Source organism: Chanos chanos, chromosome 8 (assembly GCF_902362185.1).
Source record: "Chanos chanos chromosome 8, fChaCha1.1, whole genome shotgun sequence".
NCBI classification, from domain to species: Eukaryota; Metazoa; Chordata; class Actinopteri; order Gonorynchiformes; family Chanidae; genus Chanos; species Chanos chanos.
Window position 1 is genome coordinate 11,748,823 of NC_044502.1, and position 27,737 is coordinate 11,776,559.

At 42.5% G+C, this 27,737-nt stretch overlaps 1 protein-coding gene across 1 annotated transcript; it reads left to right on the forward strand.

Moving 5' to 3' along the window:
* Window positions 1-27,737, forward strand: LOC115819289 (endonuclease V-like). Its single transcript, XM_030782852.1, has 9 exons — window positions 1-41; window positions 1,041-1,212; window positions 2,540-2,674; window positions 4,018-4,057; window positions 4,412-4,524; window positions 8,115-8,183; window positions 8,559-8,687; window positions 14,505-14,598; window positions 27,718-27,737. The coding sequence occupies exons 1-8, from the start codon at window positions 1-3 to the stop codon at window positions 14,589-14,591; spliced, it is 786 nt and encodes a 261-aa protein (XP_030638712.1). The 3' UTR covers window positions 14,592-14,598; window positions 27,718-27,737.

The following is a 27,737-nucleotide window of genomic DNA, read 5'->3' on the forward strand; positions in this document are numbered from 1 at the left end:
ATGTCGACCCCGACGGAAGACGTGGTGAAGCAATGGGAAAGGTTTGAAACTCTTCTATTATTTTGACCCACAGTGGACAAAGGTCATGTGCAGTATAGGCAGTCGAGCGAAAACAACAACGACAACATCAACAAAACGAGATGTGGCTAGTAGCTCAGAATGCGCAGTGACACAGTCATTCTTTCAGAAGTATAGAGGTTTTAAATTTGACAGCAGTCAATGAATGGGAAAATACACACAAAGCGCAGGTCCTGTGCAGAACGTGAAGGTGAAAGATGTAACTCGCGGAGTGACATGATTCAGTTCCGTTGCAACGTGAGTTTATTTGAGAATGCTTCTTCGTCGCCAGTTCATGAGATAAAACACAAAAGAATATTGCCTTTTTGTATTCAATCTCATGCCTTCCTCTGAGATGTTATTGCTTGCTACATAGGACAACCGCCATCTTCCAGATAGATTTATATGACTTTTCAGTTAGTCAGTCACTTCACTAAACTTTTTGGCCGATTAAATGTATTGAGTTAGCCTACCTGTGGGGGATTAGTTCCTGACAACAGGAGGCAAAGGACATCGGCAGTAGGGTCTCAGACAGCAGGAGAGGATGCTGGGAGACCTTCCCTCTCCACCTGCATGAGACAGGCTTCCCGCCAGCAGCCACGTGGATACCTGCCAAAACATCTCTAAATCAATGATTTGTAAATCTGTTGATACCGTGGCACTTGTGGTAGTATTACTATGTGTCAATCTCCCCATTCCTCCGTGCAGAGTAGAAATCCAGCTGAAATTGAGGATTCAGAGTATAATATATACTTTATTTTATATAGATAAAAATAAATAGAAATAATCTATAATTCTATTATATTTATTAATTTAATATAAAATATATACACAAGGATTTCCTCAAGTGGTAAGTGTCACCCAAGGTTTAGAGAACAGAACCCTCTAACTCCGGGTCCTGTTGTCTTTGTGAAACCTCAGTGAGACCGTTAAGAAGAGGTAAAAATCAACTTTGTGTTGTATTCTGGCTTTACTTTTCACAGGGAGCAGGCTGAGCTGAAGAAGAGGCTAGTGGAGGAAGACACTGAGGACTGGCAGAAGAGTCCGGACTTCGCGGGCCTGGAGAGAGTCGGGGGAGTGGACCTCTCCTTCATTAAAGGAGATGATGTCAATGCATGCGCCCAGCTTGTGGTCCTTAGCTTCCCAGATATGAAGGTAGCCTACACCGATATCATGGCATGAGAGAATCACATTATACAAAAGAGACGGAAAGTGAGATGTGAGTGCGTCTGTGGCAGCATTTGATAAGCTGTTTATGTTTACACAGTTTTGTCTGTCATAACTGTTTGTGTCCTCAGTCTTTCATGTTTAAAGCAGTTCCCCTACAAGGAGCTTTTTGCTTCACTTTCACTCAAGAGCAATGATTCCCATAAATGGCAGTAAACAAGTTAATTGGTTTATTCGCTAGATTGCTTTTCATATTACTTCGGAGTTGATATGCCCGCATAGCTATTTAAAGGGGGCAACATTATGAATATTGGAAACACAATTCATTTGTTAAATGTAAGGTAGAATGAGTCACTACAGTTCTGCAGATATGTCAGTAAGTGTCTGTCAGCATTCCAGTTTGGAAAAACAAATTTAATTCTTTCCTTGAATTAAGTAATAATACAAAGCGACATAGTAATATTTGTGATTTCTTATGGAAAACATACAAAAAAAAAACAGTTCCATGGAAAACAGTGTTCTGGGGTTTGTTGCACAAAGCCTTAAGCTTTGAGCTCCTCCTTACTTCCCGTTTCTGAACTGTATTTTACATTCCAGCTTTGCTCACGACATATTGGCTGTTTGATTATCAGGTTTTTTTTTTGTCAGCCTGTTTGCTGATACATGGACTCCTTCACTGTTTTAATGTAATACACAAGGCTAATTAGATTTTCTTCAACGAGTACGTCGCATCTGTTTAGTTGCGATGGCTCATCAACACCAATCACTCCTCCTCTCCTTCTTTCATCCTTTACAGCTACCTCACTCTTTTGTTTTTCTCTTGTTTTCATCTTGTCAAAACTTAAATTACAACCACTGTTGTTTGTAAAAACCATATTGATTCATACCAATTTGCCACTTATTTTATCATTCAGCTGTGTAATGAGTTTGCTAGCTTTATGCGACTCTGCCATGTGGTCCGCTTTTCTCTGCTGATACATTGTAACCAGTTAATGACTTTCCATAGCCATTAATTGCTCTTTTCCACAAACCCAAAGAGTCACAATACCCCAGGTGTAAGTCTTGGGCCTCTTATGCTGTGCTGTCATCTGGAGGTGAGATTAGATTATCATCTAATTTAGTAAGTAGTCGGTTGAACAAAGCTTTGACTCAGACAGAGGTCTGGAGTGTCTGGTCTTCCAGTGTCTGCCCTGAATTATCTGACTGACATCTAAGCACTGATTGGAGATCAGTCTTGTCATTTATGTCGCTGTCCTGGGAGTAAAGGATTGGGATGTCACATCCTATCTCAGATCGGTCTCTGTCTCCTTCTCAGCTGCTTTACAAGGACAGTCAGATGGTGACCCTTAATGCTCCATACGTGGCGGGATTTCTGGCTTTCCGTGAAACACCCTCACTGCTGGAAGCCCTGGAGAAGCTGAAGAGAGAACAGCCCAGTCTAATGCCTCAGGTCAGACTCTTTCACACAAAGCTGCGAGCACATTCACTGTTTTTTAATGGTTCTCGCCAAGAACAAATGTAGTAGGAAGATTAAAACCCCATGTCAATCACATAGTGCTGTAAACCAGAAGATTGGCTTAAAAAAAAAAAAAAAAGTTAATGAGGTTATCATCATAAAAAACACAATGTTTTAACTTAATGAAGTCCTTGAGATGGAGACAAGCATAAACCCAATTTTACACACACATGCACAAATAAGCACTTAACAACCATTTCCGAATTGTTATAAAAGTTATTGCCTGGATTTCCTGCAATGATGGTATTTTGCCCATAAAAAAAAAAGCTCAAATAGTATGAAATAACAGGGACCAAGGCATATCTGAAAACTATAAGTAGTTTTAACACCAGTATTTTAGGCAAAGCACTTTATGATGTTTTATAGATTTATGGAAATACTCTCAAAAGTTACATTCGTGTTCACTGTTTTGACCATTTCTGTCAAATCCACTATCTTTTCAGAAACAGTACCATCTCCCACTTGGCACTAAACTGGCTAATTTATTCGCACTCACACATACACCATCACCCAGACACAAACCCACAGGGTGGCTTTTTGCCTCCAGAAGTTAATGCTCTTCAGCTCTTTCTCTGACTCTGTTTGAGTGAGGCAGTCAGTTCTCCTCCTCCTCCTCCTCCTCTACCTCACCTACGCCGCAGAACGAGTCTGAGCCCACACATCACTCCTACTCTTTCTCTGTCCGCACATGCTTTCTTCCCTGGCACTGAAATTACAGAGTGCCCACTCCTATCAGCCTGCCATCTGACACACCAACAGTCTGCAACACCAAACCCCCTGCACTCACAGTCAGACTTTCACCAAATTAGAGATGGAGTCTGCGTATATTTACGATCAGAAATTCTTTTGTTCTTCTTCTTCTTGTTTAATTTTCTCCTCTTATCTCCTCAGGTTGAAATTTAGATCACTCAGAGCTTGGGTTGGGCTCCTGTTCTTGACTGGTTCGGAGTGCTAAACTTTGGCTCTTCCCTCAGCTGCATTCATGCTGTTAGATGTGGGAGAACTGTGACACATGACTAATAGGCTCATTTAGATGAGGGGTGGCAACCTTCAACGCGAACAATCAAACTCTCCTCGAAAACTATCGATTGTTTGTTCGTTTTCTTTCATCACTGTCAAGAAACAATTGTTGTCATCAGTGCGTCAATATGTAGCTTCTGTTTTAAAGGTGAAACAAATCATTTGAAGCCTGAGGAGATTCAATAACTGAATAAAGCATAGAAGTAATGCAGAAACTTTTTCAGAGCGTTTTACTTACTCTGCCTTGTCATTCGTAGGTGGTCCTTGTGGATGGAAACGGACTCTTCCATTATAGAGGTGAGTTAAAAATGTTTCAGCTCGAGATGTTCAGTGGCTAGAGTTCATGCCCTTCGGAACAAGAAGCTTTCAAAATTATTCCTCTTTCTTATTATTATTGAAATAGACTGGGAAAGTAAGATTTCCATCTAGATCTATAGTACGTGGTATAAATTATTTTTGGCCTTGCAGTGAAACACAAAGGTTACAAGAGTTTTATGCTTTCAAAGTTGATTTTTCTTTATTCTTTTGTTACACCAACTACTTTCTCCTCTGTCGAAATTGTAACTTTTTCTGGGGGCTTGCAAGTCTTCGAATGTTTCAACAACAAAAAAAAAGACTTATAAGGAAAGTTTTCTCTGTTTCTGCTGCTAGAGTTTGGTTTGGCGTGCCACCTTGGAGTGCTGTCTGATCTGCCCTGTGTGGGCGTGGCCAAGAACCTGTTGCAGGTGCAGGGTGTGGTCAGGAGTGATGAGCACTTGTCTCAGGTGAGAGACCCCCCCCCCCCCCCCTCTCAAATTCATCACTCAAAGTATGGTGAGATTACTGATGCCTATACTGATCAAAAAGAAAACTCTTTTATTCTCTCTCCCTCTCTTTCTCTCTCTCTCTCTCTCTCTCTATGTCTCTCCCTGCCCCCCCCATTCTTTCTTCCCCAGCTCTCAGCTTTCTATCTGGCCTTTCTAAAATGGCTAAGTGAATTATAGAAAACAAATCTGACACTCTCAAAGAGCAGCGAGATCAGCTCTCATGCTTTATTTCTTCTTTTTTTTTCCCCCCAATTTTTGAAACTGTAAGCACATGATTTTGTTGTTTCAAAGATGGAAAACTTTGCTTCCTGCAACATGTAGAAACATGTAACGGGTTTCTTCATAAAGAAATGGATGATCTATGGGGGAAAGTGCGTGGCAAATGCCCCACAATTGTTCCCCACGAGCCATAAACAGATTCTATTCTAAATCCCACACTAAATGATTCTTCTAGTTTTCTCAAAGCAACTCATGCAACACACTACTTCTCCCTGACTGATGACTCGGCCCCGACACAAAGATGTCATTCATCCATTCATTCATTTTCTAAGCCGCTTATCCTAATTAGGGTCGCAGGGGGTATTCCAGCCTATCCCAGTGTTCACTGGACGAAAGGCGGGGAAACACCCTGGACAGGTCGCCAGTCCATTGCAGGGCAGACACACCGAAAAACACGTTCACACCTGGGGTAATTTAGTGTCTCCAATTTGCCTGACTTACATGTCTTTGGACTGTGGGAGGAAACCGGAGCTCCCAGAGGAAACCTACACAGGCACAACGAGAACATGCAAACTCCACACAGAAAGGACCCTGGGTGCCTAGCCAGGAATCGAACCCAGGACCTTCTTGCTGGGACCTCTTGCTACCCGCTGCGCCACGGTGCCGCCTAAAACAAAGACTTACTAACCTAAAATCTGTATGTTTGCTGTTCAGGACTACACACACACACACACACGGCTGTTCTGTCTTCATGTGTTAACAATCAAGTCTTGGAACATTTTTTTTCCTCTTGGTAAAAAGTGTTCTCTCCTCGACACACATACATTGATCTCTCTTTTTTTAAAGTGACATACAGTATAGGAATGCCACAGGGCAGGAGACCTTGACATACACTTCCTTCTAAAAAGTTTTACTCGCTGTGGAGAAACAAGGTTTTAAATTAACTTTAGGATTTATTTGTATTTGTGAAAACATTTTCTTGGAGGGTTTTACTAATGTCAAATGTGCTACTATGTGCTGATCATATTAATTATATAAAAGTTTTAAGAAGGGATCATCTTAAGAAGGTGGTAACCTTCTTAAGATGATCCCTTCTTAAAACTTTTATATAATATAAACTACTTGATAATATGAAGAAACACAACGATTTCTGAACTGTAGCCCCTAATGTTTAGCGTAACAAACAATTAATGCTTTAAATACCTTATCCCCCCCAACTCAGTCAAGACGCAATCAGCGTTGTGTCAACGGTGCTGAGGACATGCGTCTAGTAAAGCAGATAATCGAAATGCCTTATGGAGATACACGTCCCATGGCCCAATTCGTCAGCAATGATTTTACGGGCAGATGAAGACTGTTGTCCACGGAGAGTTGGCGTATTCCTTCTCGTCGTTAGAGAGATAGAAAATGATAATATTACGTAGCTATACGCGTTTTATTCCACTCACTTAGACATCCGCTTGAGGGCATTTTTACCTTTAAAGCGTTGTTGCGTTAGCCGCACGGGAGCTGGAGCGGATTTGCCTGAAGAGATTATAGCGAAAGTCCTCCGACGCTCCCTGCGTTCATTAAAGAGTTTGTTGATGATGTCAGGTCAAAGAATGTTCAAACTGTTCTCTATTCAGAGCTTTTAGCTTTTTAGCAATTAGCTCGTTTTGCATAACAAGGAGATATGACATTACTGCTCTCAATACATTTCAAAGAGGCCTAGCTGTTTTCATGGGGGGGGGGGGGGGTCTCTCTAAAACTATATTAGAATTTTTTAATGGGGCTCAAGTGTCAAAACCTCCATATAGCGTCATGCTCTATAATCATAGTTCAAAAGATAGAATATTTGTAGGCTACAATTGGAGCCTGCTTCGTCGGGTGTTTTTTTTTTTAAGGAGAATATACCCTCAGTTTTGACAGTGTTGTCGTGGTGACGATTGAATCCCCTTGTCGCTGTCAATTGTTCAGTGATCTCCAGGGTCCAGGAGGAAATTGGAACAGAGAGTGCGCTTCGGTCTGCTCTTACTCTGCACGAGAGATACGTCCAGGGGCTCTGTCTTCTTTTATTGCCACAAATGACATCAGTCAAGGAGCGGAGACGTGCTGTGAATTACAAAGTCGATATCACTTTCCCACCGTCACATTTCCCCCGCTGTATTTTGGCTTGCTATAAAAGTCTTGAAAAAGTCATTTTTACGAGGTGGTTTTCCGCAGTACTTTGCCTACACAGATATTGTGATGCAGCCGTCCTTAAACAATTAAATCCTTTCTACTGGTTTAACATTGTGAAATGTTTAAACAGAACGTACATGCATGCAATAGTAAAGTCAAAGTCTATTATTTCCCTGACCTTCTGGCTCTGTGCTCAGGCTCATCTTATGCAACACACATAGTAAAGACATTTCTCAGTATAGATCTTAGTTATAGAATGAAGATATGCATGGAGCTATTTTTCAGAAACAGGTTATATCATTTAACTTTTTTTTTTTTTAAGCTTTCTTCTGTTGTGGAACTGTACTGAGGTCTTTTATATTCTTGGAGTTCTTTTAATGGGAGTTGGAATGACCTTGCCTTTGTGAACACACATCAGATCTGATCTGGTAATACATGTGAGTAAGTGTGTGTGTGTGTTTGAGTTTGTAAGAGAGCGAGAGGCCATCAGTGGGTGCTTTCAGTGGATGGTTTGGTGGGAGTTAGTGAGTCATAAGTATACATTGATTAATAGAGGAGAATTCAACTGATGCTGTCAACAGCTGCTCAGGGACCATCTGATGATCAGTTTCTCTCTCTCCCTCTCTCTCTCTCTCTCTCTCTCATTCATTCTTTGACACTGAGGTAAAACAGACTGCTCTGTTGTAAAAGGATGACATGTTCTGTTCAGCGTGTCAGCCCTGTTGCATTACTTATTGTCACAGGTTAGGACTCTGCCTGCCACATCGCAATAGCAGGTTTGTCACAGCACATGAAGCACATTATGATTAATTAGACAGCCTTAGACATCCTTTTTCCACTCAACCTGCCCAGTGCACTGCTCCTGCACTTAGTCTATGAGAACAAGATTGTTGTGTACTCATCCTTATTGTAAATAGGATTTACAGCGATATTCTGATATTCAAGTTTCACATGTGAGAAACAGATAAAGGTTGAAAAGAAAGCTGATACAGTGTGAGGAATATGTAATATTTTTATTATTAATCTGAACATCCCTCTGAAAAAAAAAAAAAAATATATATATATATATATATGTGTGTGTGTGTGTGTGTGTGTGTGTGTGTGTGTATGTACTTTTTTCTTTTTTTTTTGCATTCATGATGAACAGCACTTTGTTCCTCTCTTATCAGATCAATGCTTTGGAGAAAGATGGTGACACTTTTCCTCTCACTACAGATACAGGAAAAGTGCTGGGCAAGGTATGACTTTGAAGGAAAATCATGAAAACACGTTACAGTCTCCCATTTTTCTCTTTGATTACTAACAAAAATTCATTTAATATTGTCTAATGATTGTGGACAATTCAGCTGTTAACATGATAAAATTGCTACTTGCTTGCAGACTATCTAGCTTTTACTGTTCTCTTTATTTATTTTCTATTAATTAACATTGATGGGGGGGGGGGGGTTGAGTTCTCAGTCATCGCTCTTTCAAATGTGCTTTTCAGCTTTTCACTTATTGTTTACCTGCTCTGAGAATATTTAAAGCTTTTATGTAATATCCATAGATGCTAATGAAAACTGCTTTATCTGTGGTGTGTGTGTGTGTGTGTGTGTTATGTTCTGTGTTTCCAGGCTTTGCGGAGTTGTCTGAAGAGCACTAAGCCTGTGTATGTGTCTGTAGGACACCGTATCAGTCTGGACACAGCAGTGAGGCTAACACACGCCTGCTGTCGTCACCGTGTCCCTGAACCCATTCGACAGGTGCGTCTCCATTCACTCCTCCCCTGGACACAACAACACATAACGTCTGATTTTTCCTCTCTTCATTTTTCATTTTTGTCATAACTGCCCCCCCCCCTAAACTAACCTCTGAAGAGTAGTTTTTGCGATCATCGAAATATCTGGACCTCTGTGAGGTTGACGATTGGAGAATATCTCTTATGCATACAAAGTGAAGTTTACATTGCATCCGACAACATTATCAAAGGGTCTTGTTCACTGTGTGCGTGTGTAGAATGATATCTGGAAACCTGTTAGAGCACAGCTGCAGTTCATAATATAGTTCTTTATTGTTCTTGGAAATTAATTTCCTTGACTGATTAATCAAAATCCATGACCATCAAGAGTGGGGACAGTAATGAGAACAGCAAGAGTGAAAGAGATTTTGACTCTGTCTTTGTAATGTCTCTGGTTAACGAATCATATTTGTAATGCAGTTCTGCATTGCTGCCACTTGGCTGCGCTGCTCTGCAGCAGACCAGTAACCTGACAACTCATACACACAAAGCTCTTTCTGTCAGTTCTCTCTTTCTCTCTCTCTCTCTCTCTCTCTCTCTCTCTCTTTCTCCACTGCACTGCACCTGATTCTGCAGTGCAGTTATGCTTCAAATCCCCAATGCATTGCTGTCCTGTCCTATCAGACTCATTTTAAAATCAACCCTATTCTGATACAGCCATAGACACATTTCAGTGAGGTTCTGGAGCACATGCTGGTGAAGTTAAAGCTAATAGTCCCCCCTGCACGTTTTTTATTTCATCAACGTTGGCATAAATGTGTTCAGAAGGTAGGAGGTGAGTAATAGGATTTAATCTCAGGCTGCCGAGTGAGCGGATGTCAGAGCTGTAACTGCAGCTCTCTCACCCTGTCTCTGTTTCTTTTTCTTTCACTCTCTCTCTCTCTCTCTCGTTCTCTCTTTCTCTCCACCTCTTCCCAGACGACCGCCAAGGTCGACCCGCAACATACTGCTTGCTTGCCCACAAGCCATCAAACACGTGTTATTGTGCATTTTCTCTCACACTTTCTCTCTCTCTCTCTCACACACACACAGACACAGACATATACACACACACGCACACACACACACATTCATGTACAGACTCGCACTTAGACACACATTCACTTGAGCCAGACGTGACAGCTTGCTAGGGCGTGTGTCAGAATAGCAATATGGTATTGTTTCTCCAGCTCCTGATTGCTGATGGGACACAGAAAGGCCTGGAATCTCCCAGTACGGGCAGGAGCAGCAGCTGCCGCGTGGAGTCAGAGGGGGGGAGGGAGGGGGTGAGAGTAATTGTTTAAGTTGCCACACTGTTTCAGGTCAGGGAGAGAGTATTTTTAAGAGGGTGGGGGGGTACAGATAGAGAGGAGGAGGAAGGCTGCACAGTCTGAGGCAGGAAGGGCTGAATGTTAAAAAGAGAGAGAGGGAGAGAGAGAGGGGTAGAGAGAGAGAGAGAAAGGGAGAGAGAGAGAGAGAGAGAGAGAGAGAGGGAGAGTGAAAGAGGGAGACGTGTTCCAGTCTATTGCTGACACACCTCACCTAGCATTGAGACTCCCTCAGGTCAGAAACAGGGGAGCACCTCAACTGGCCCTGCATACTTATAGAAAGAGAGAGGAAAAAAGACAGAGAGAGAGAGAGACAGCGCTGTAGGGCTGGCTGGGGAGGTTAGTGAGTGAGAAAGAGAGGAGGAGAAATAGAGAAGGGGGGAGAGAGGAAGAAAGGATAAAGGGGCTAGTAGTAGCTATGGGAAAAGCTGAAGAATACCAACACAAAGAGAGTGAGGACAATTGAGGGAACGACTTTTAGAGTCTCAAAATAAAAAGAAAACAGCAAAGCATGCAGACAGAGAAAAAAAAAATGAGATGGAATAAAGAATAACAGAAAAGTAGGAGAATGCCTGCTAGACTGTAAACTGCAAGAGAGAGAGAGAGAGAGACGGGGTGAGTGAGTGCTTGAGAGAAAAAATACAGTACATAAAAATGAGAGAACAGAGAGAGTTGGACTGAGATCTGTCAAAAAAAAAAAAAAAAAAGGAAAAACTCTGTGAATAGAAGTGAGAGAGAGCTGGGATAGTCGCCTGTACATCTTCAAAAAAAAAAAAAAAAAAAGAGTCGAGATTACATCACCAAGAATCTGCAGCGATTGTGATCTGTGTAGTTCCTATTGACAGAATACTGCAGTGTTTTCTGTTCCAAATGACGATTCCTCGGTTGTCCTTCACCTTCTCAAGGTCACGCAGCCCGACGCTGCAGCTATCCTCAACGAAAACTGGTACGGGACGGAAACGTCACCTGATTGAATGGGCAGAGAACAGTATCGACAGCAACCCCCCCCCAGCCACCCACTGACCCACCCACCGCCCCCTCTCTCCCTCCCTCCCTCCCTTGGTGGTCCTCACATCCCTTTAATGGGCCAATAAAATCAGGTGATGGACACAGAGTCTTTTAACCTAATCATGCAGTTTAACAGGGTTCTGTCGTCAGCGTTTGACGCATGGCAGTTTACCGTAACCTCTTGAGAATGACTGTGAAAAAGAGTGTCCGCTCCCTTTGCCAAGCAGAAAGGACAGTCCCAAAAAAAAAAAAAATCCGCATTTATATATAAACGCATATACACACATATAGGCTTGTGATGGATGAGCAGCAGACGCGTCGGAATGGCACCACTGGAACACAATTACAGCTGTCAGGTTCTGTCAGTAGAAAGGAAATCAAGTTGTCTCCCTTCATTTTGTGTCCTGCTGTTATGGGTGTCCTTAAATGCACCTGTTGAATGACTGAGAAGAATGTCACATGAGCCTGTCAGAGGAAGAGGGTGTTTATTCCTCGAAAAGTCTGTGGAATTCCTTTTCCATCCTTTAAAAGCTTATTAAATGTCTTGCCAAGGGAGCAGTTAAGCAGAGGAGTCTCAACTTTGCCATGAGTCCAAACAAGATTAGCAGAGATACATGAAAAGCTTAGAGTGAGACAGTAGACTTGCCCAAGCTTTGGCTTGTCTCTGTATATTTTTCAGACTCTGAAAAAGTGGTTGTTCGTCTACACACATGAGCTGAGTCTGTAAAGAGCCTCTCTGAATCTGAAGAGAGCCGTAATCGAACGCGTTCGTCGGGAAACGCACATGAGGCGCTGCGGTCGTCTCGCCTTTTTAAGCTCGAAATTGAATTTCTGGTTGAATTAGTTCAGGGTGCCAGCATGGTACTGGAGCCCGCGCGGAAATAGTAAACAGTGCCAATGTTACCATCCTGTACCAGCATGAAACCCGAGGCCCAGAACAGCTCCGCTATCTGTGTTTGTTTAATGGTAGACGAGTTAGTGCTCTCCCTTTCTCTCTCTCTCTCTCTCTCTCTTTCTCTCTCTCTGTCTCACTCACTTTCTCTTTCTTTACTGCCTGGCAATCAGACAGAGATCAGTGACAGACCGCTGTGTAGATCTGCTCTAAATTATTCAGACCGGGTTGCTTTGGCTTTTGCTCTGTTGTTGGCTTTTGTCACCGTCACATTAAAAGATATATTCAGACAGATGTATCCTTCTGCAGACATTATAGATACAAATGAGAGTGCATTTGGTTAAATCCACAATTCTTGTGGAGGCTGCTGCCTGGGTGACTGTGTGTACCCGAAAGTAATTACTTTCACTCCTCTAGCCCCTTTTATCACACGCTTGGAAGGGGAATTGAGTGCCTGCATTGTTCTCACCTAGCCTGGTGTCTGTGTGTGTTTGTGTTTTTAATTTTTTTTTTGATGCGTTGTGCGTATGTGTCATTGTTAGTTAGCTTTTACCCCTGTAGAAAAAAGATGAACATACGTGGTTCTCTGTCAAACCATGAAATGAATGAACCCAGTTATGTTTTTGTTCGGGGTAAACATATTTCAACTACATATGTTGTACTGGTCACTGTTTCACTCTAATCCAGTTTTATCCTGTCTGATTCAACTATGCGTCAATACGTTACACCATGATTGTCCCAGTGTAACAGCTGTGATTTAAATGTGACTGACAGTTTCATCGCTCTTCATTGCTCTTCACTTCGACTATGCAAATTGGCTTAGTTTCTATGGAGACGTTGTTGATGGTTGGAAGGACAGGTACGATATTTGAATGATACAGTTCATTGAGAGCCTCAGGCTTTTAAAATGCTAATTCGTTTTTAATTAACACTTAGACATGAGAACCGGTCTCTCGACATTGAGAACAGAATTATAGCCCCTCCCAAAAATGGAAGAGTGCTCGTGGCAATGTCTGCCAGATGAGTTTTGTTTTATGGCATTGCCCTAGGCCAGTGTTACTTGTCCAAGGCAGGACAGGTCCCCCTGTGCCGTTGTTTTTGTAAGAATAGGTGGCCAGATGTGACTTTGTTTGGGCAAATGTTCAAGACAAACTGTTATTTGGCAGTGGCTCCTGAATAATTCAAACTGAACTTTTCCGTTTTTGTTTGTAGTTTACGAAAGGTTGAGCAGTTTCAGCCACACAATTTTAATTACATGCAAATAATGCCTGTGGTTAGCACAAAATGAACAGTTTAATGGATAGTTTTGTAGGCAAAGCTGTTGAACATGGGAACAAAAGGAATGTTCTTTTTCATTCTACTCAGGCACGCATTTGTCCTCTAGTGCCGTGGTTCCTTTTTGGAGAACCGCAGGTAGTCCTTTTTATGCTATTCATTCAGCGATCCCCTTGCTTAGTGTTACCCAGGCCTCTCACATGAACCATAAGGAGTCATACCGTCTTTTGGAGTTCACCTGCTACACAGGGGGAATTGGATGGATTTGCGGGTGAAGCAGACAGTACGGTGTCCAAACATCACACCACTCCGCCGTTTGTTTCTTGTGTTCAAACTCACGTTCGCTAAAACAAATGAAGGAGCATCTCCACTGCTCCTTCATTTGGTTACTTTTCAATATTTCCTCCCACTCAAGACACGCATAAAGGAACAGCTCCTCAAAGATCACTTTTTGGTTTCTTCTTCTTTTTTTTTCTTTTTTTTTTTTTAACTTTTTCTGATGGAGAGCAGGAGGAGGCGGTGGAGGAGGAGGTGTAGGTTAGGATGAAGGCTTGTATGCAAATGAGTCAGGTCCTGCTGTCTCCTCTGGATGTATGACATAAGAGGAGACAGTTGGGTATGATCACAAAGGGCTCTCTCTCTCTCTCTCTCTCTCTCACACTCACTCTCTCTCTCTCTCTCTCTCTCTCTCTTTCTCATTTTGCCGTTCCCTTTGTGTGCTCTCTGTCTTTTTTGATCATTTCTTATAGTTCTACCTTTGTGTCTAAAAAAATACAGCAGGATATAATTTTAAACAGACAACACAAGGTGGGTGGTGGCTAATTTTTCGTGCAAACTGTGGATCTTAAATGACTCATGCTTTGGCAATCCATGTTGAGCCAATGCAAACTTGTTGGTTTTTTGTTTTTTTTTTTGGTCACAGGAAGTCTTGGCACCGTGACTTGGCCACTGCTGTTTGTTCATTACAGCTTTTTTGTCCATCATGTGGTATATAAAACCACGTCCTTGCCTCACAGCCGGTGTGCTGAGTCATACTTTTCAACTATATCAAAGCTTGGCGAGAAACAAAACAAAATGCCTTTTGGATTTGAATTTGTAAAGCAATTTGCCAGTTGGCTGGCTCCTTCCCTCACGCAAACTCAAGTGTCGACGTCCAGATTAGTCTGTCCTCTTACGTAAGGCGAACAAAGCCAAAGCTCTCTCATGACACAGTGAAGTCCTCGTGTTAATGAGATGTTGGTAGTGGTGTTTGTGGCTGCGCAGTGGAGTAGGATTCAAGGCCTTTGTTTGGTTCCTGCAGGCTGACATGATCTCCAGGGAGTACCTACGCACCCATTTCCCTTCAGGCCTGTCTCCACGAGACAATAACGAGACCCTCAACACGTAAGGTGGAGGTAAGGATGGAGTGTCAAATTCCCTCTACATCAGGGGTGTCAAACTGCGGTCCTGGAGGGCCGGGGTCCTGCTGTTTTTCTTGCAGATCAACTAAATAGAATCTCTGATTGGCTGAAGAGTGTCCACACCTGTTTTCAAGGTGAAAATCAACAGGTAACTAAGAGGTGAAAACAAAAATCAGCAGGAAAAATCACCCGGCCCTCCAGGACCAGAGTTTGAGACCCCTGCTCTACATACACATAACATAGATAATCCTGATAATCGATGACACAAAATGTCCTTCATATCCATGCAATTACATGGTAATAACACAAATGATTTGCCATTGGTATGTAATTACCAATAAAATAACTCCAAGCCATTTTGTACAAATATACATGTGTTTATATAGGGACATAAGCAATGCTTACATAGGCCAACATAGATAACATTAATCTAAACCAATGTCAACGCCAAATAAATGGGTCCTGATTTGTTTTTTTAATAACCACAAAAAAAAAGGTTTGGTTGAAAAAGCCCAGAAGAGAAACTCAGCTGTTAACCCAATATAAAAAAAATTACAATTTCCAAACGTAACCTGAATCCTCTCAGCTCACGTGTACCATGAAGCTGCTTTCTCTGATATCAGATCTATACTGAAAACGGTTCGTTTGAACCCACGTCACAGTGTTAGTAACAGTGTATTTATGTTGCAGGAAATCTCCACATTGGTACAGAACGGAACACTATGTTCTCTTGTCTAACACAATGACTAATTGATAATTGTCAAGAGCTCTTAATTACGTAATACAAAAAAGAAATACAATAATTCTACCCGTGCATCAACTAAAATGCCCTGCTAGAGTTATGTAAATACATCTTGGTTACCTCAAGCATACTCCAAATCTAATCAAATTTGTATCACAGGGGAGTAAGTTAGATAATTTGGTGACGTCTTGGACTGTCAAGCTGTGTAGAGAATTCTCACAAGTCTCATAATTGACCTTCACATGATTAAATGACTTGGCTTCATTCCAACACATGCTCCAGTCATACCATACTGGTGCAGAGATCTTAATGGAGTTAAGGGGCTGTTTAAGGGCGTGGAGAGGGGAGAGAAGGGGAGGAGTGGGACTCAGTTGACAGTTGTTCGCTTGAGGTAACGTGAGGTAAGCTGTGACCGTCTCAGGGCAATCCAGAGGGAAAGCAGAGTAGAGAGGGAGTATTGTGGAGTGCGCTTTGATCCTTTTCTTATTCCGTAACGACATACTCTTCCCCTTGTTTCTCTACCTCCGTCATTCAATTCATCATCAAAGGTATCTCTTACTATGCGTCATGATGGATATAGAGGAGACACACACACGCACACACACACACACACACTTTGAAACTCTTTGAAATTCAGCTGAAGGTTCAGCCAGATTACCTACGTCTGGACCCACCCAAGTTGTCTACATCCTTTTAGAACTGTGTCTGCAGGGAGGTTATTCAACCCTTAACAACCCCCCCCCCTTTTTTTTAATTCTGTTTTGATCACTTGAGGGAAAAAAAAAACAGGGTTGGGTGGAAAACAAACTTAGAATTTTCATCTTGGGGTGTTCTGATGTCTAAAGCACGCACACACACAGACCTTCCTCGCCTCAGCAAAAATTAGTTTAACAAGCTTCTTGCACTGGAGCTGACTAGCCCAAAGCCTGGCTCCTGCCTCATCATTAGCAACTCTGTACTCAGCACCTCACGTCCGAGAAAGCGTATGAGTGTTCTCATCAAAGCTTTATGCTTGTGAATGTCGGTATCATGCCGAGGTTCTTCTGTTTTTGAGAACATGGTTTTTGAATGTCTATCAGAGCATCAGAGCCTTAATGTTCTTCTTAGTCCTCATGAAAGTCTCCCTTTTTTAGCGTCACTCTTTCCTAATTGGTGTAAATGGAATTTTTTGAACGGTCAAGCTTTTTTTTCCCACCCGACACGAGGTGTTAACAGTCTTGGAAAAACACCCAAACAGACGTTGTGATGAGGCTTTGGCTGCTATGGAGCCGGAGCAGTGCTGTCAGGTTGGTTTTGAAGAGAGGTTAACGGAGAGCTCCGGTCAGCGTGTCCAGATCACCACATCACAACGTCATGGTTACCGCGAAAAAGAGTGTTGCAGAAAGCAGAACCCCACTGCGTGCAGGTAATGAGCACGCTTCCTGTCGGTTCTGACAACAGCATGAGGGACCGGAGCACTGGAGATAAATGGGATTCCCTCCCTTTGCAATTGCAAAAGGTGGAGGAGAGATAGAAATGATGAAAAAAGGGAACAGCAGGGGAGGAGATGAAGGGAGCGTAGGGTTAGGGCGGGGGTGGTTGTGGGAATAGAGAAAACGGGGAAAGAAAATAGGGAAGGACGGATGGGTGGAGATGCTTTGATGCAGGGGGTTGGGAATGAGTGTGCACCGATGCTAAGATGGTGCTAATTCTTCAACTGTTGTCTGGAATAATAAAACCAAAAAAAAAGAGCAAAGCGATGTCGTAAAGGAGAGGGCGGAATCTTACGCGAGAACCAATCGAACGTCCCCTCCCGCCTGAAGGTGCTCAAGTCGCCGCTCACGGCCATAATACGCCGCTTGCTTTTAGCAGATGTTCTCCTTCACGTCACATGCACCGAAGTTTTTGTGTCACAGTGGAGAGAAGACTGGAGGTGAGGGCATTCTCCTTCCAGTTCACTCCTCAAACAAGAATTACCATCAGTTCCTACACTTGTCCTCCTTCATCACCATTAAAATACGGCTGTCCTGCTAATAGACTACTGGGGAACGACTAACTGATGGTTTGATAAATGGGTGTAGAAACATGGCATAGTGTAACAGCATGGATTAGTCTCCGACTCGCTGTTCAGTAAGTCTTCTGCCAGTCCACTAGAGCTGGAAGCTATCAGGTTAAGACAAAATTGAATGAAGGAGCAGAAGGGCCCTGTTTTAATTAACTTCATGCCGATACACACGTTACTATGCCCTTTTCCCTCAGCAAGCAAATGTCAAGCAAATGCTAAGGAATGTGTTTAGGGAGCTCTATAGCTGAGCCTGGCTGATTAGCCCCAGGGGGGTAATGGTACATACACTGATCACAACGCGCCCGGTCCAAAGGGACGGAGGGACATTTGGAGCACTGGGTTCTCGACCCTGTCTGGTGTCTTCATTAGAAATGATAAAGTGAGTAAATGTGATGCTGAATGCTGATTGGCTGGAACACTTTCCAAAGCCGTTGCCTAATATGGTTAGCCATACCTTGTGAAATGTCACTTTGCTAACTGACCTAGCTGTTAGATTTTGCTTGTTAGCACTTTTAGCAGTTTCAAGTGAAACTTTTTTATCACAAAGGAAACAATGTAGCATCTGTACTCTGTCAAGGACTGTTTTTTTTTTTTTTTCTTTTTTTTGGGGGGGTGGGGGGGGGTCTTAACAACGCCATGAATGATATTAGAATAAACACTGATATACTGACAAAAGGAAAGGGGGACAGTTCTTGAAATCCCTGCCTTCCCATCTCCAACACTCTTTTTAATATTCTGTCTTCCTCTCTCTCATGCGCACACTCTCTCCTTCATCCCTCTGGATTGAGATGATACCTGAGGCAAGACACATCAGAGTTAATGCTCAGAGAATAATCCACCAACAAACACTGGGCACATGCAATACTGAGGAGAAGGGGGGGGGGGGGGGGGGGGGGGGAACAAAGTTACTAGTTTTTCCCTTCTCCCTTCTCTAGTTTTTCCTTCATTTCGTTGCTGTCCATCTAAACACAAAGAGAAGACAGAAAATTTTGGTGAGGTTTAGGCTGTACCAGGAATAAAAAGGAGAAGAAGTGAATCTGTTGGAAGCAGAAGCTCAGTAGTGCCTGGTATAAGGTCTCTCTGTTTGATCTGCCGGGTGCATCTGAAATCGTTTCATCATGCCTGAGCTCACCCAAAGCTTGTACGGCCCCTGTAAGAATCTTACGTCTCCCCAGTCTTGATGAATCGTACCCACCTGCTTCATTTTTCACCCTCTCTGCTCACGTCTACCAGAGAAAAGAGCAATCACCCAGCCCCTGAAAACAAGGGATGGAGAGATAGAGACAGAGAGAGAGAGAGAGAGAGAGAGAGAGACAGAGAAGAGGGAGACATAGAAGTGATTGAAGAGAGAGGAAAAAATAATCTCTTAGTAAATATCCAACAGAGAAACTGAGTTTGCATGGTAATAAAACTGAATATGGACCAGGGCTGAGGAGATTATGAGGGGATTATTACCTTAGCGTTTGCAATCTGGCCTCATTCACATTGACATGCAAATACATTGTTGGCTTTAAAGGTTTAAGTGACTTTTAAGTGACTTGAAGCCTGTACAAAACCTAAACAAACCACCGGCTTGTTTATGTTGACAAACACTTACGTGTTTGCGTTTGACATTTCCCGTGAGGGAGAAATGAGGGTGAGGAAACTGTTAAGTCTTTTTTTTTTTTTTTTTCGACCACACAGACTTCGCATATATCACTGTCTGATCAACTTTGACACACGAAATCAATCATAAATAAATTCTTTCCATCTTTTCTTCCCTGGGAAATGTCCGTGCCGTTCTTTCAACAAGTGTCAGCTGTTCCGCTGTCAATTTGCTTGTTTGATTGACAGCCTTGATTGGCGCGTCGCCAGGCGGGTGACGGGAGTGCAGACGAAATGATAATCCCATCAGTCACCTTTTCTGAGATGACTAGCAACATTTCAACAAACAGGACACTGCAACCTCTTTTTCTCTCTTCCCCTCTCCCTCTCCCTCTCTCTCTCTCCCTCTCTCTCGCTCTCTCTCTCTGTTTTTTTTTTTTCCCGAGCCAAAAACAAGTGCTACCGTACAATTCCCTCCAACACCGCTTCAACAAATACCGTTCCTCGCCTTCAATTGGAAAATCAATGATATTTTGTTATCTTTTAAGGCAAATCAATGGAGGACAATCTGCTGTAATAAGAAGGCGGCCATCTCAAATGGGGGGGTGGGGGGGGAGGCGATGGTGAGAGAGAAAAGGACGATGCGGGATAAAGCACAAAGGCATTATTAGATTCCCGTCAGGAGTGAAGTATCAGCAGGTTTGGTGCCATTCATTCAGATCTCAGGGAGGCCTTTTTTTGAACACAGAGCTCTGCCGTGTAGTTACTCTGCCCGGTGAGCCTGGACTTAAACGAGAACTTTTCTCTGCGTCTTGTTCTTTTTAGCTTTTGTTGACAGCGCTATTAGATAAGAAATGCACAAAGATCTCAAATAAAAATGCTTAGAAACTGAGGCGGTTTAATATGAAGTTAAGTTTGACCGAGTGGTTTATATTAGATCTTATTTTCTGTCTGCCACAGTTCGAGAGCATTTGTCTGTTGTGTGTGTGTGTTTTTTTTGGGGGGGGGGGGTTTCAGTGCACTGCAGTTCCACCACGTTTAAAGTTCAAATTATGATTTTCTGGGGAATGGATGTGGTTGCCTTTCACTGTATAATCACTTTCTATGACCTTTTGGGCTTTTCTGTTTACTCTAGGCTCATTTAAAAAGAAAAAAAGAAAAAGTCTATCTTTGAATCAACGAATCATCTGTCATCATTCTGTTGACTTGTGGATATCACGTCTCAGGTAGTATCTACGTTTTTAAAGCAAATATGCTCTCAGAGTCGGTAATCGGAGCCACGAGGGAGCAGATGCCAAGAGAGAAATGTAGAGGCAGACTCCAGCACAGGCAGCTACATTATCTCTGATATTTATGGTATGTGTGGATATGACATATGGGTCCACAGACTAGTGTGTGACAGTGGGAGCCTGCCACAGAGATGAATCAAGTAGAGGGAGAGAGAGAAAGAGAGGGAGATGTGGAGGGGAGAAGGAGAAGTAGATGGCTCCTGGCCAGAAAGCAGTGTCAAGGATGAATATTGATGGACCTTTAGCAGTCATCAGATAGTCATAAGCCCCTGGCATATCAACGGTAGCCTGTCACAGAGCACCAGCCTGGGCATCACTTACTGCTCCGCTGTCTGTCCACAGGCCCTGCTGCAGCCGCATCAGTAACACCACACATACACATCCAGGGTTGCCCATCCGTCCGCAAGCACAGAATGGCATATACAGAACAGGACACACACACGCACACACGCTGTGATTCCCATACATGGCCCAAATTCTTTCATATGCATGATCACAAGTACACACACACACAAACACACATGTTGTGATTCTCATACATGATTCAAACTCTTTCACATGCATGTTTGCAAGCAAACACTATCTGATTCAAGTGCACAGTTTTAATTTTACCGTTCACTCCAGCGTAAGGGAACAATCCTATATGTGGTGTGTGTGTGTATGTGTGAGCTCCATAAACATGATTCATTATTTGTCATGTACACTATACTTCGCAGCTCAGAGCAGTCTATCACTCACTCGGACCCTTAGTCAGGACAGTGAGGAAAAGGGGAAAAAAAATTTGTTATGAATCATGCTTGCGGGGCAATGCAATTTGTATAGCATCCTTTTCCAATGTGATGTATAACTGTAGCAGCCTTATTATATTCTTCCCTGTAGCCCTGTTGAAATGTGTTATGGAAACAGTGATCATGGCTTTGGACTCAGTGCAGCAAAACTGCATCACTCTTATTGACTGCTACCAAGGTGTGAATGACTCGCTTTCTCTCTACAGTCACTGGGGTGGCTCCTCTGTCCTCTTTGTTGGTTCCCCATCATCCCTTAGGTGCCATTTAGAACCCAGCCCTATCAAGCGAAGCAAGTTGATGTCTACGGTGCCATTCTTAAAAGTTATTCAACGCTACATTCTCTTCCTTCTCGCTTTGCTGCTCTGTCCGAAATATCTGTCCAGAATGGATCGTCCTCCCAGTTCCACGAGTCGTGCGGTCAGAATTGAGACGCGAAAGAGCTTCACAAGTTACCTAGCATGCTACCATCATATAAGTTAGTTGAGCATAATTTTACTAGAATGACGCCTTCTCACAAGGTAGCATGAGTTGAACGCAAGTTGGCTAGCATGCTAGCTTCTCAGAAGTTAGCATGAGTTGAGCACGAGTTAGGTACCGTGCTGCCTTCGCAGCGGTCGGGTCATCACAGTGAATGAGTAACCTCTAACTGCTGAGGTCCAGTGTAACGGTGAACAGCAGTATCTGGTTCTTCAGTGGATACATTACAGCTTTGTGAATGGTTATGGATGTAAGAGCTTGGCCATGCGACTGTAGGGCCCACGTGTGAAATCCTTAAGTTTTGAAAAGCTGTTCTTTAGCCTCGGACTTGAATGTGCTGAATGTGTCTCTGTGTCTTTGTACACGCGCAGTCTCTCCAGGGATCCTGTCTTCTTTTAAGCATGGCCCAACCATTTACCACGACACGATCGCACACCTACACACATGCAAGTTTTTGCAGAGCATTTTTTGATATGGTGCGAGCTTGGACCACCTCCACTCCTTTGATTTTTATTTATTTGTTTATTTATTTATGCTCGCTCTTTCTGATACTTTTTTTAGTGCGAATAACTTTTTTTTTTTTATTGTCCTTCTCCTTTGATGGTTGTTGTGTAAGTGCTTGAGTTCATCAAGGTTTTAATGTTCAAGACCTATGACTGTGATCCTTTGCCATCCATAACTTACATACTCGGCAACAGATCCGCTAAGGATAACATTCCGAAACTGCAATATAAGAACATCTTACAAAACTGAAATACAATGCACTCAAGTGCTTTGAAAACACCATGGAAATAAAAGTGAGATTTAGCTGTTGGTACTTATTTTTGTTACTTATTTTTTAGGCTTTACAGTCATTTTGTCATTTCATCCAGCCTCACCCTACAGGATTACGTACTGCGCGATTGAGTGAGAATATGACTAGATTATAGTTGTGGATAATCTGAATGGGCAAAGGTGCAGATGTCCCTGAAAAGCTTGTTCTCCACCAGGCTGCGTCCTCCGTTCTCCATTGTTGCCTTCTTTAGCTCTTTAGCACATCTAATGTCCATTCCTTGATTGATTCATTCATGTAATTCTACGGTATTATTGAGTAGTTTCTAGTCATCCAATAAAAACGTACTTTAAGAGGCTGAATGACTCTGCTGCTTTTAAATTCATAAGCAAAATGAATTATTCCTGCATACTGTAATCTGCCCTGAAATGTCAGATTAAAAAAAAATACCTGAAGGCAAATGAACTTGCGTCATGTTTTTGGTTTTGTAACCTACATATGCTGTAATTACGTCTTTCTGTTGTTTGTCATTTCTCCATTTACATGGGTTAAGATCACTTCATTTATTAATCAACACTTTCTCTATTCTCAGTCTATTTAAAAATCTGCTTGTTTTTTTGCTTTTGTTGTTGTTGTTGTTGTTGTTGTTGTTTTTCTCCTGACACATATTGCCCTTTAAAAGCAGATTTTAGCACACAGACTCCATTCAAAATCAGAGTAACAGCTTTGTATGGATCAGAAGAGAAGAAATGAGTGGTAATTACAGTCACATGCTGTGTTGACTCTAAGACAATATACAGAGTGACTTTACCCTAAGGGCCCACTAGCATTGAGCCAAACTGCTTTCATTCAAATCTTCTCCTATTGTTGGAATGACTCAGACAAGCTACATCATGCTCTGTTGAAATGATTACATTTAATATCAGTCTAATGGCAGGTATGAGCCAGTCAGCGTCTTGGATTCCCTAAGCTAGTTTGCAGTACTCTGTCTGTAATCTTACTGGAAGTCCTTGTGCATGTAAAAGGACTTTTATCACACCCATAATTGCCAGTTTATCGACACAGGTATCTGAGTTCACTGTACTCAGATACCTGTTTGTTATTTATTTAAGCACTTTCTAGAGACAATGAGAAATGGGTCCCCGTTTTATCCTCAAATGCCAACTCTTCAAACTTTGACAGGCTGCAAGGAATGATCTGTCATATCTATGGGGTGTGTTGCATCTGGACTCCCAAAGATAAATTAGGGCTACTGAAATGTAGTTTTCAATCTGCCAGGGAACCAGCAGGAATATGAATAATTTATCCATACCTCTGTACACTCATCCCACTGAGGGGTAGAGAGAGAGGGAGAGAGAGAGAGAGAGAGAGAGAGAGGATGACGAGGGCCTCTCAGACATGAAAGACTCTGAGAGGACTGTCAGGAATAGGAGGGGAGTGCTGGTACTGCTCTTCATCCAGGGGTTTTATGCAGAAGCTTTCTCTAAATGTCCGTCATCAGTTCTGCAGTGAAGGGTGGTGGAGAGGTAGCCCAGATAGCTTGATTCATTCCTCCTTTTCCTTGGAGTGAAAAACGAGGTGCTACAGGACATTATTAACTCTGAAGTGCAGGGCCCCTGTGGATCAAAACGCTGGGGTCCACCCATAGACGAAATGCAAAAATATTGCAAATGTTTATGGGCTTTTTTTGCTTTTTTTTTTTTTTTTTTTTTCCCCCCACCAGAATCAAGCATCAAACAGCCTCTCAGGCCGTAATAAACCCACCTGCATGGCAAAACAGCTGCAAGCCCGTTTCTGTGCTGCGATGTGCTGACGCCAGCACATAGTGATGTGAGTGTGTGTGTGTGTGTGTGTGTGTGTGTGCGCGTGTGTACGTGTGTGTGTGTGTGTGTATGTATGACTGTTTGTTTGCTTGTTTATGTTTTGTGTATGTGTGTGGTAAAGAATGCAAAATAATGTATGTGAGGTTTTGAATTCAAATTAGTAGAGAGTCTATATTGTGTATGTGTGGGCAGAATACTGTATCAGATTAAGGAAAAGTTGTGTGTGTGTGTGTGTGTGTGTGTGTGTGTCCATGGGAGTTCATTTGTGTTTGTGTATGTCCGTGTACGCAACGGAGTAAAAGCATGTATGACAGGTGCTATCATTCACTGACAGGCTCCTCAAAAATGTGATAGAAAACAGACTGAACTTGTGGCACCCTGTATCTGAAGATCAATACTGTAATCTTCACACTGCTGTGTGTCACAGAACAAAGTGTACTTTTTGTGACTTTGAAAATCAAAGGAACAGGTACAGTTCTTTTTCAGTTGCATAAGAAAAACATGCCAATGTCCCTTCCACCACATCTTGGATAGAAAACCAGAATGATTCTGTCACATTGTATCATTACAGACACCTCTTTACAGATACTAGAACCATTAGCACTTACTAAATGATAAGTTAATTGGTGTGACTCATCTAAATGTCTTATCAGTTGATACGTTTTCTTGCGTTTAGAGATGCACATTTTTTAAGGTTGATATGGTGTGATAAACTTACGCAAAAATGTATGAGTCCTTTTTTCCAAAATTTTACACTGGCGTGTATATATGTATAGACAGGTCATGATAAGATAGTTGCTTTGCTTCGTTATAGCAGAGTAGAGAAGATTTTCTTTTTATTCATTGCTTGTATCGCAACCTGTCAGCCGAAAGTGCTGAACACGGTGGAAAGACATAGACTCGTAATGGCACCCATGTGAAAGTAACAGTCTGTTCATAAAAAGGAGAAATAGATCACCATTAAAACTCCCATTGGTTGAGAGGAGGGCTGACATGGCTAGTAAAAAAAAAGGCGTCTGGGGAGGGGGATGAAATTTGATGTCATCAGCAAACAAACACGTCGAGCGAAGTTTGCTAAGACCGCCCGATGTCCCTGCCTCGCCGTAGTTTGGTCTCAAAACACGCCGTGGTATTATTGTCTTCTGGAAAAGAGCGTGTACACCTGCCTACGGGCATCCAGGAGGAAGCAGCCAAAGCAAATAGTATGAAATAAGAGCAGTCAAACAAACTCATTTCTTCTCATGGCGTTCCTTTCTCTGAAGTCACCATAGAGACCACCTCTTACTAAATCACTGACTTTAATAAAAGTTGTCTAAAAAGATTAATTGAACGACCTTGCTCCTCAACTTTAAACTTTTATTGAAGTTCTTCAAGAACAATCTGACTGACCTTTGGAACTGGCATTCGGGTATGAGCATGTCCATTCTCTTTGTGGACAGTTTGAATGACTGACCACTGCAGATATTAGACCCTCTGGTCAGGAGGTTAAAACTTTAGGGAGAGCTTGCAATGGCCTCGGCAGATATTGCAGGTCACTGGTTTGCCTGAGTGATTTTGATGTTCGCAGATGTTGATGGACGCCTGTGAACGCGGTCTCATCGGGAAAATCTTATTGGCCTCCCTTTCATTCACTCGGTTAAGCCACATCAAATACAGCCATCAGTATCGTGTCAGAGAGCGTAGTTTACCAAGCTTTCAGTGACTTTTCCACACGGAGGAGGAGGGTTTTTAGTCAGATTGACACATCTGTCCTTTTTTTTTCTAGGAATACACTTAGTATCTGCTTGTCTCCTGCTGTTTGTTTTTTCTCTCTATATATGGTGTTAATTGCCCTTTTTTGCATTTTTATGGTTCTATCATCATTTATGTCACATTTATATTCATCTGTTGTCATTTTTTTGGTATTTTACCTTGATATTTCCAATTTTCCAATATAATAAATCAGTGAGGTAGCAGATGCTCCCATCCAGATTGTGTTGAGAGAGCACAACTTGCCAAGCTGAACAGCCACACCAAGACTCTGACTGTCAGCAAACAAAATTACAGGGCAGTTCCACCAATGATATGCCGTTTTACCATATTTGGTATAAATGAACAGACAAGAAACGAGTCCCGTGTAATCTTGTGCCGCCTCGTAAACTGAGAAGATCGATGATGCCGTGAGGATGTCGAGGCACCCAATGTGAAAAAGAGAACACTTTCTGCCTGATCTGGAGGGTGACGTGACCTCACACAAACAAGGAGCACAGTGACAGATTTGGATCAATGTGGACGTACCAGTGGACCAGTCTGCTACCTCAAACCACACTCTCTCTTTCTATCTGGCTTGTGTTATTATCAGTCGATGGTTTGTGCCTGGTTATGTCATAACCTCTCACTCTGTATATAAACAATCATGTTCTATCCCATGCATGGTTTTCACTATACTCAGATGTACGGTATTCTGTGTATTAAGCTCCCTGAGCTGAAAATGGAATGGGTTTTTTTTTTCCTTCAGTGAAATGTGACAGGAATGATGAGTTTGTTGTATTATTTTCTCTAGAGATTTATCATGATTGGTGCACAGGGAAAGCCCTTAGCTCTCGATAATCTGATTGGCTCCCAATAATCTCCTTGGCATCCTTTTTCGCCCACTCAGTCTAGCCTCATCAGATATAATAACAGCATAGCCCACTCCTTCCTGATCCAGGATCAGCTTGTACTTCACCCAAACTACAGTTTAACCAATGGAAGCCAAACAAAATATCAGAACCGGGAACTTTTTCCAGCCGTATCAGTGCCCGACAGTCAAGTGAATTGGACGGTCACGTTACCAGCCAGTTATTGAAGCCGGTTCAATCTACTCATGTCATTTAGTATTTATTCATTTCATTTTTTTTTTAAATTTAGCAGGTTGTATTGTCATGTGCTTTCACAGAATGAGCAGTGGATAATTGCAGTGTTTGCTGACACATTAGTCAAAGATCATGTGTATGGGGGCGGGGTGGATGGGTGATGTATTCCTCTCTGACTAGCAGAGCTCTGGATTCTTCCTCTATCATTTACTGACAAGGGAGGGAGGGGGGGTCAGATACGCTGACTTTCTCTCACTCCATTTGTGCATCATAGCTCCACTCCAGCAGCACTGGGCGTCTGATTTTATGGTAACCTCAGCACTCTGACCCCCTGCCCCCCCCCCCTTCCCACCCCACCCCTTAAGTGTCTGAGTCTAATGGACAGAGGCACCTTTTGCCAGCTCATCTGGACCGTAGATTAGCAACTAATGGAAACTGGACGGAAATGTCCTCTTGAGAACTTGAACACAAATCAAGTCGGCGTCAGATGGAACTCGCCAGTGTAGCGCTTCAGACAATATGGTCGTTCATAAGTGTTCTCCGTACGCAAGCATGGTGTAAGAGCGCACACTCAGGAAAGGCAAACATGTGAATGTTTTGTTTGCGTATGTTCCAGTTCGAGCCAAATATCTGACATCGTCGATTACGTCGAGCTGATCGAGCTCTGAAAATGAAAGATATTTGCGGTAGTTTTTAACACTTTTTGGTGTTTTTCTCTCTCTCTCTCTCTCTCTCTCTCTCTCTGCTTCTTTTTTCACAGATCTGACGAGCCCAGAAGAG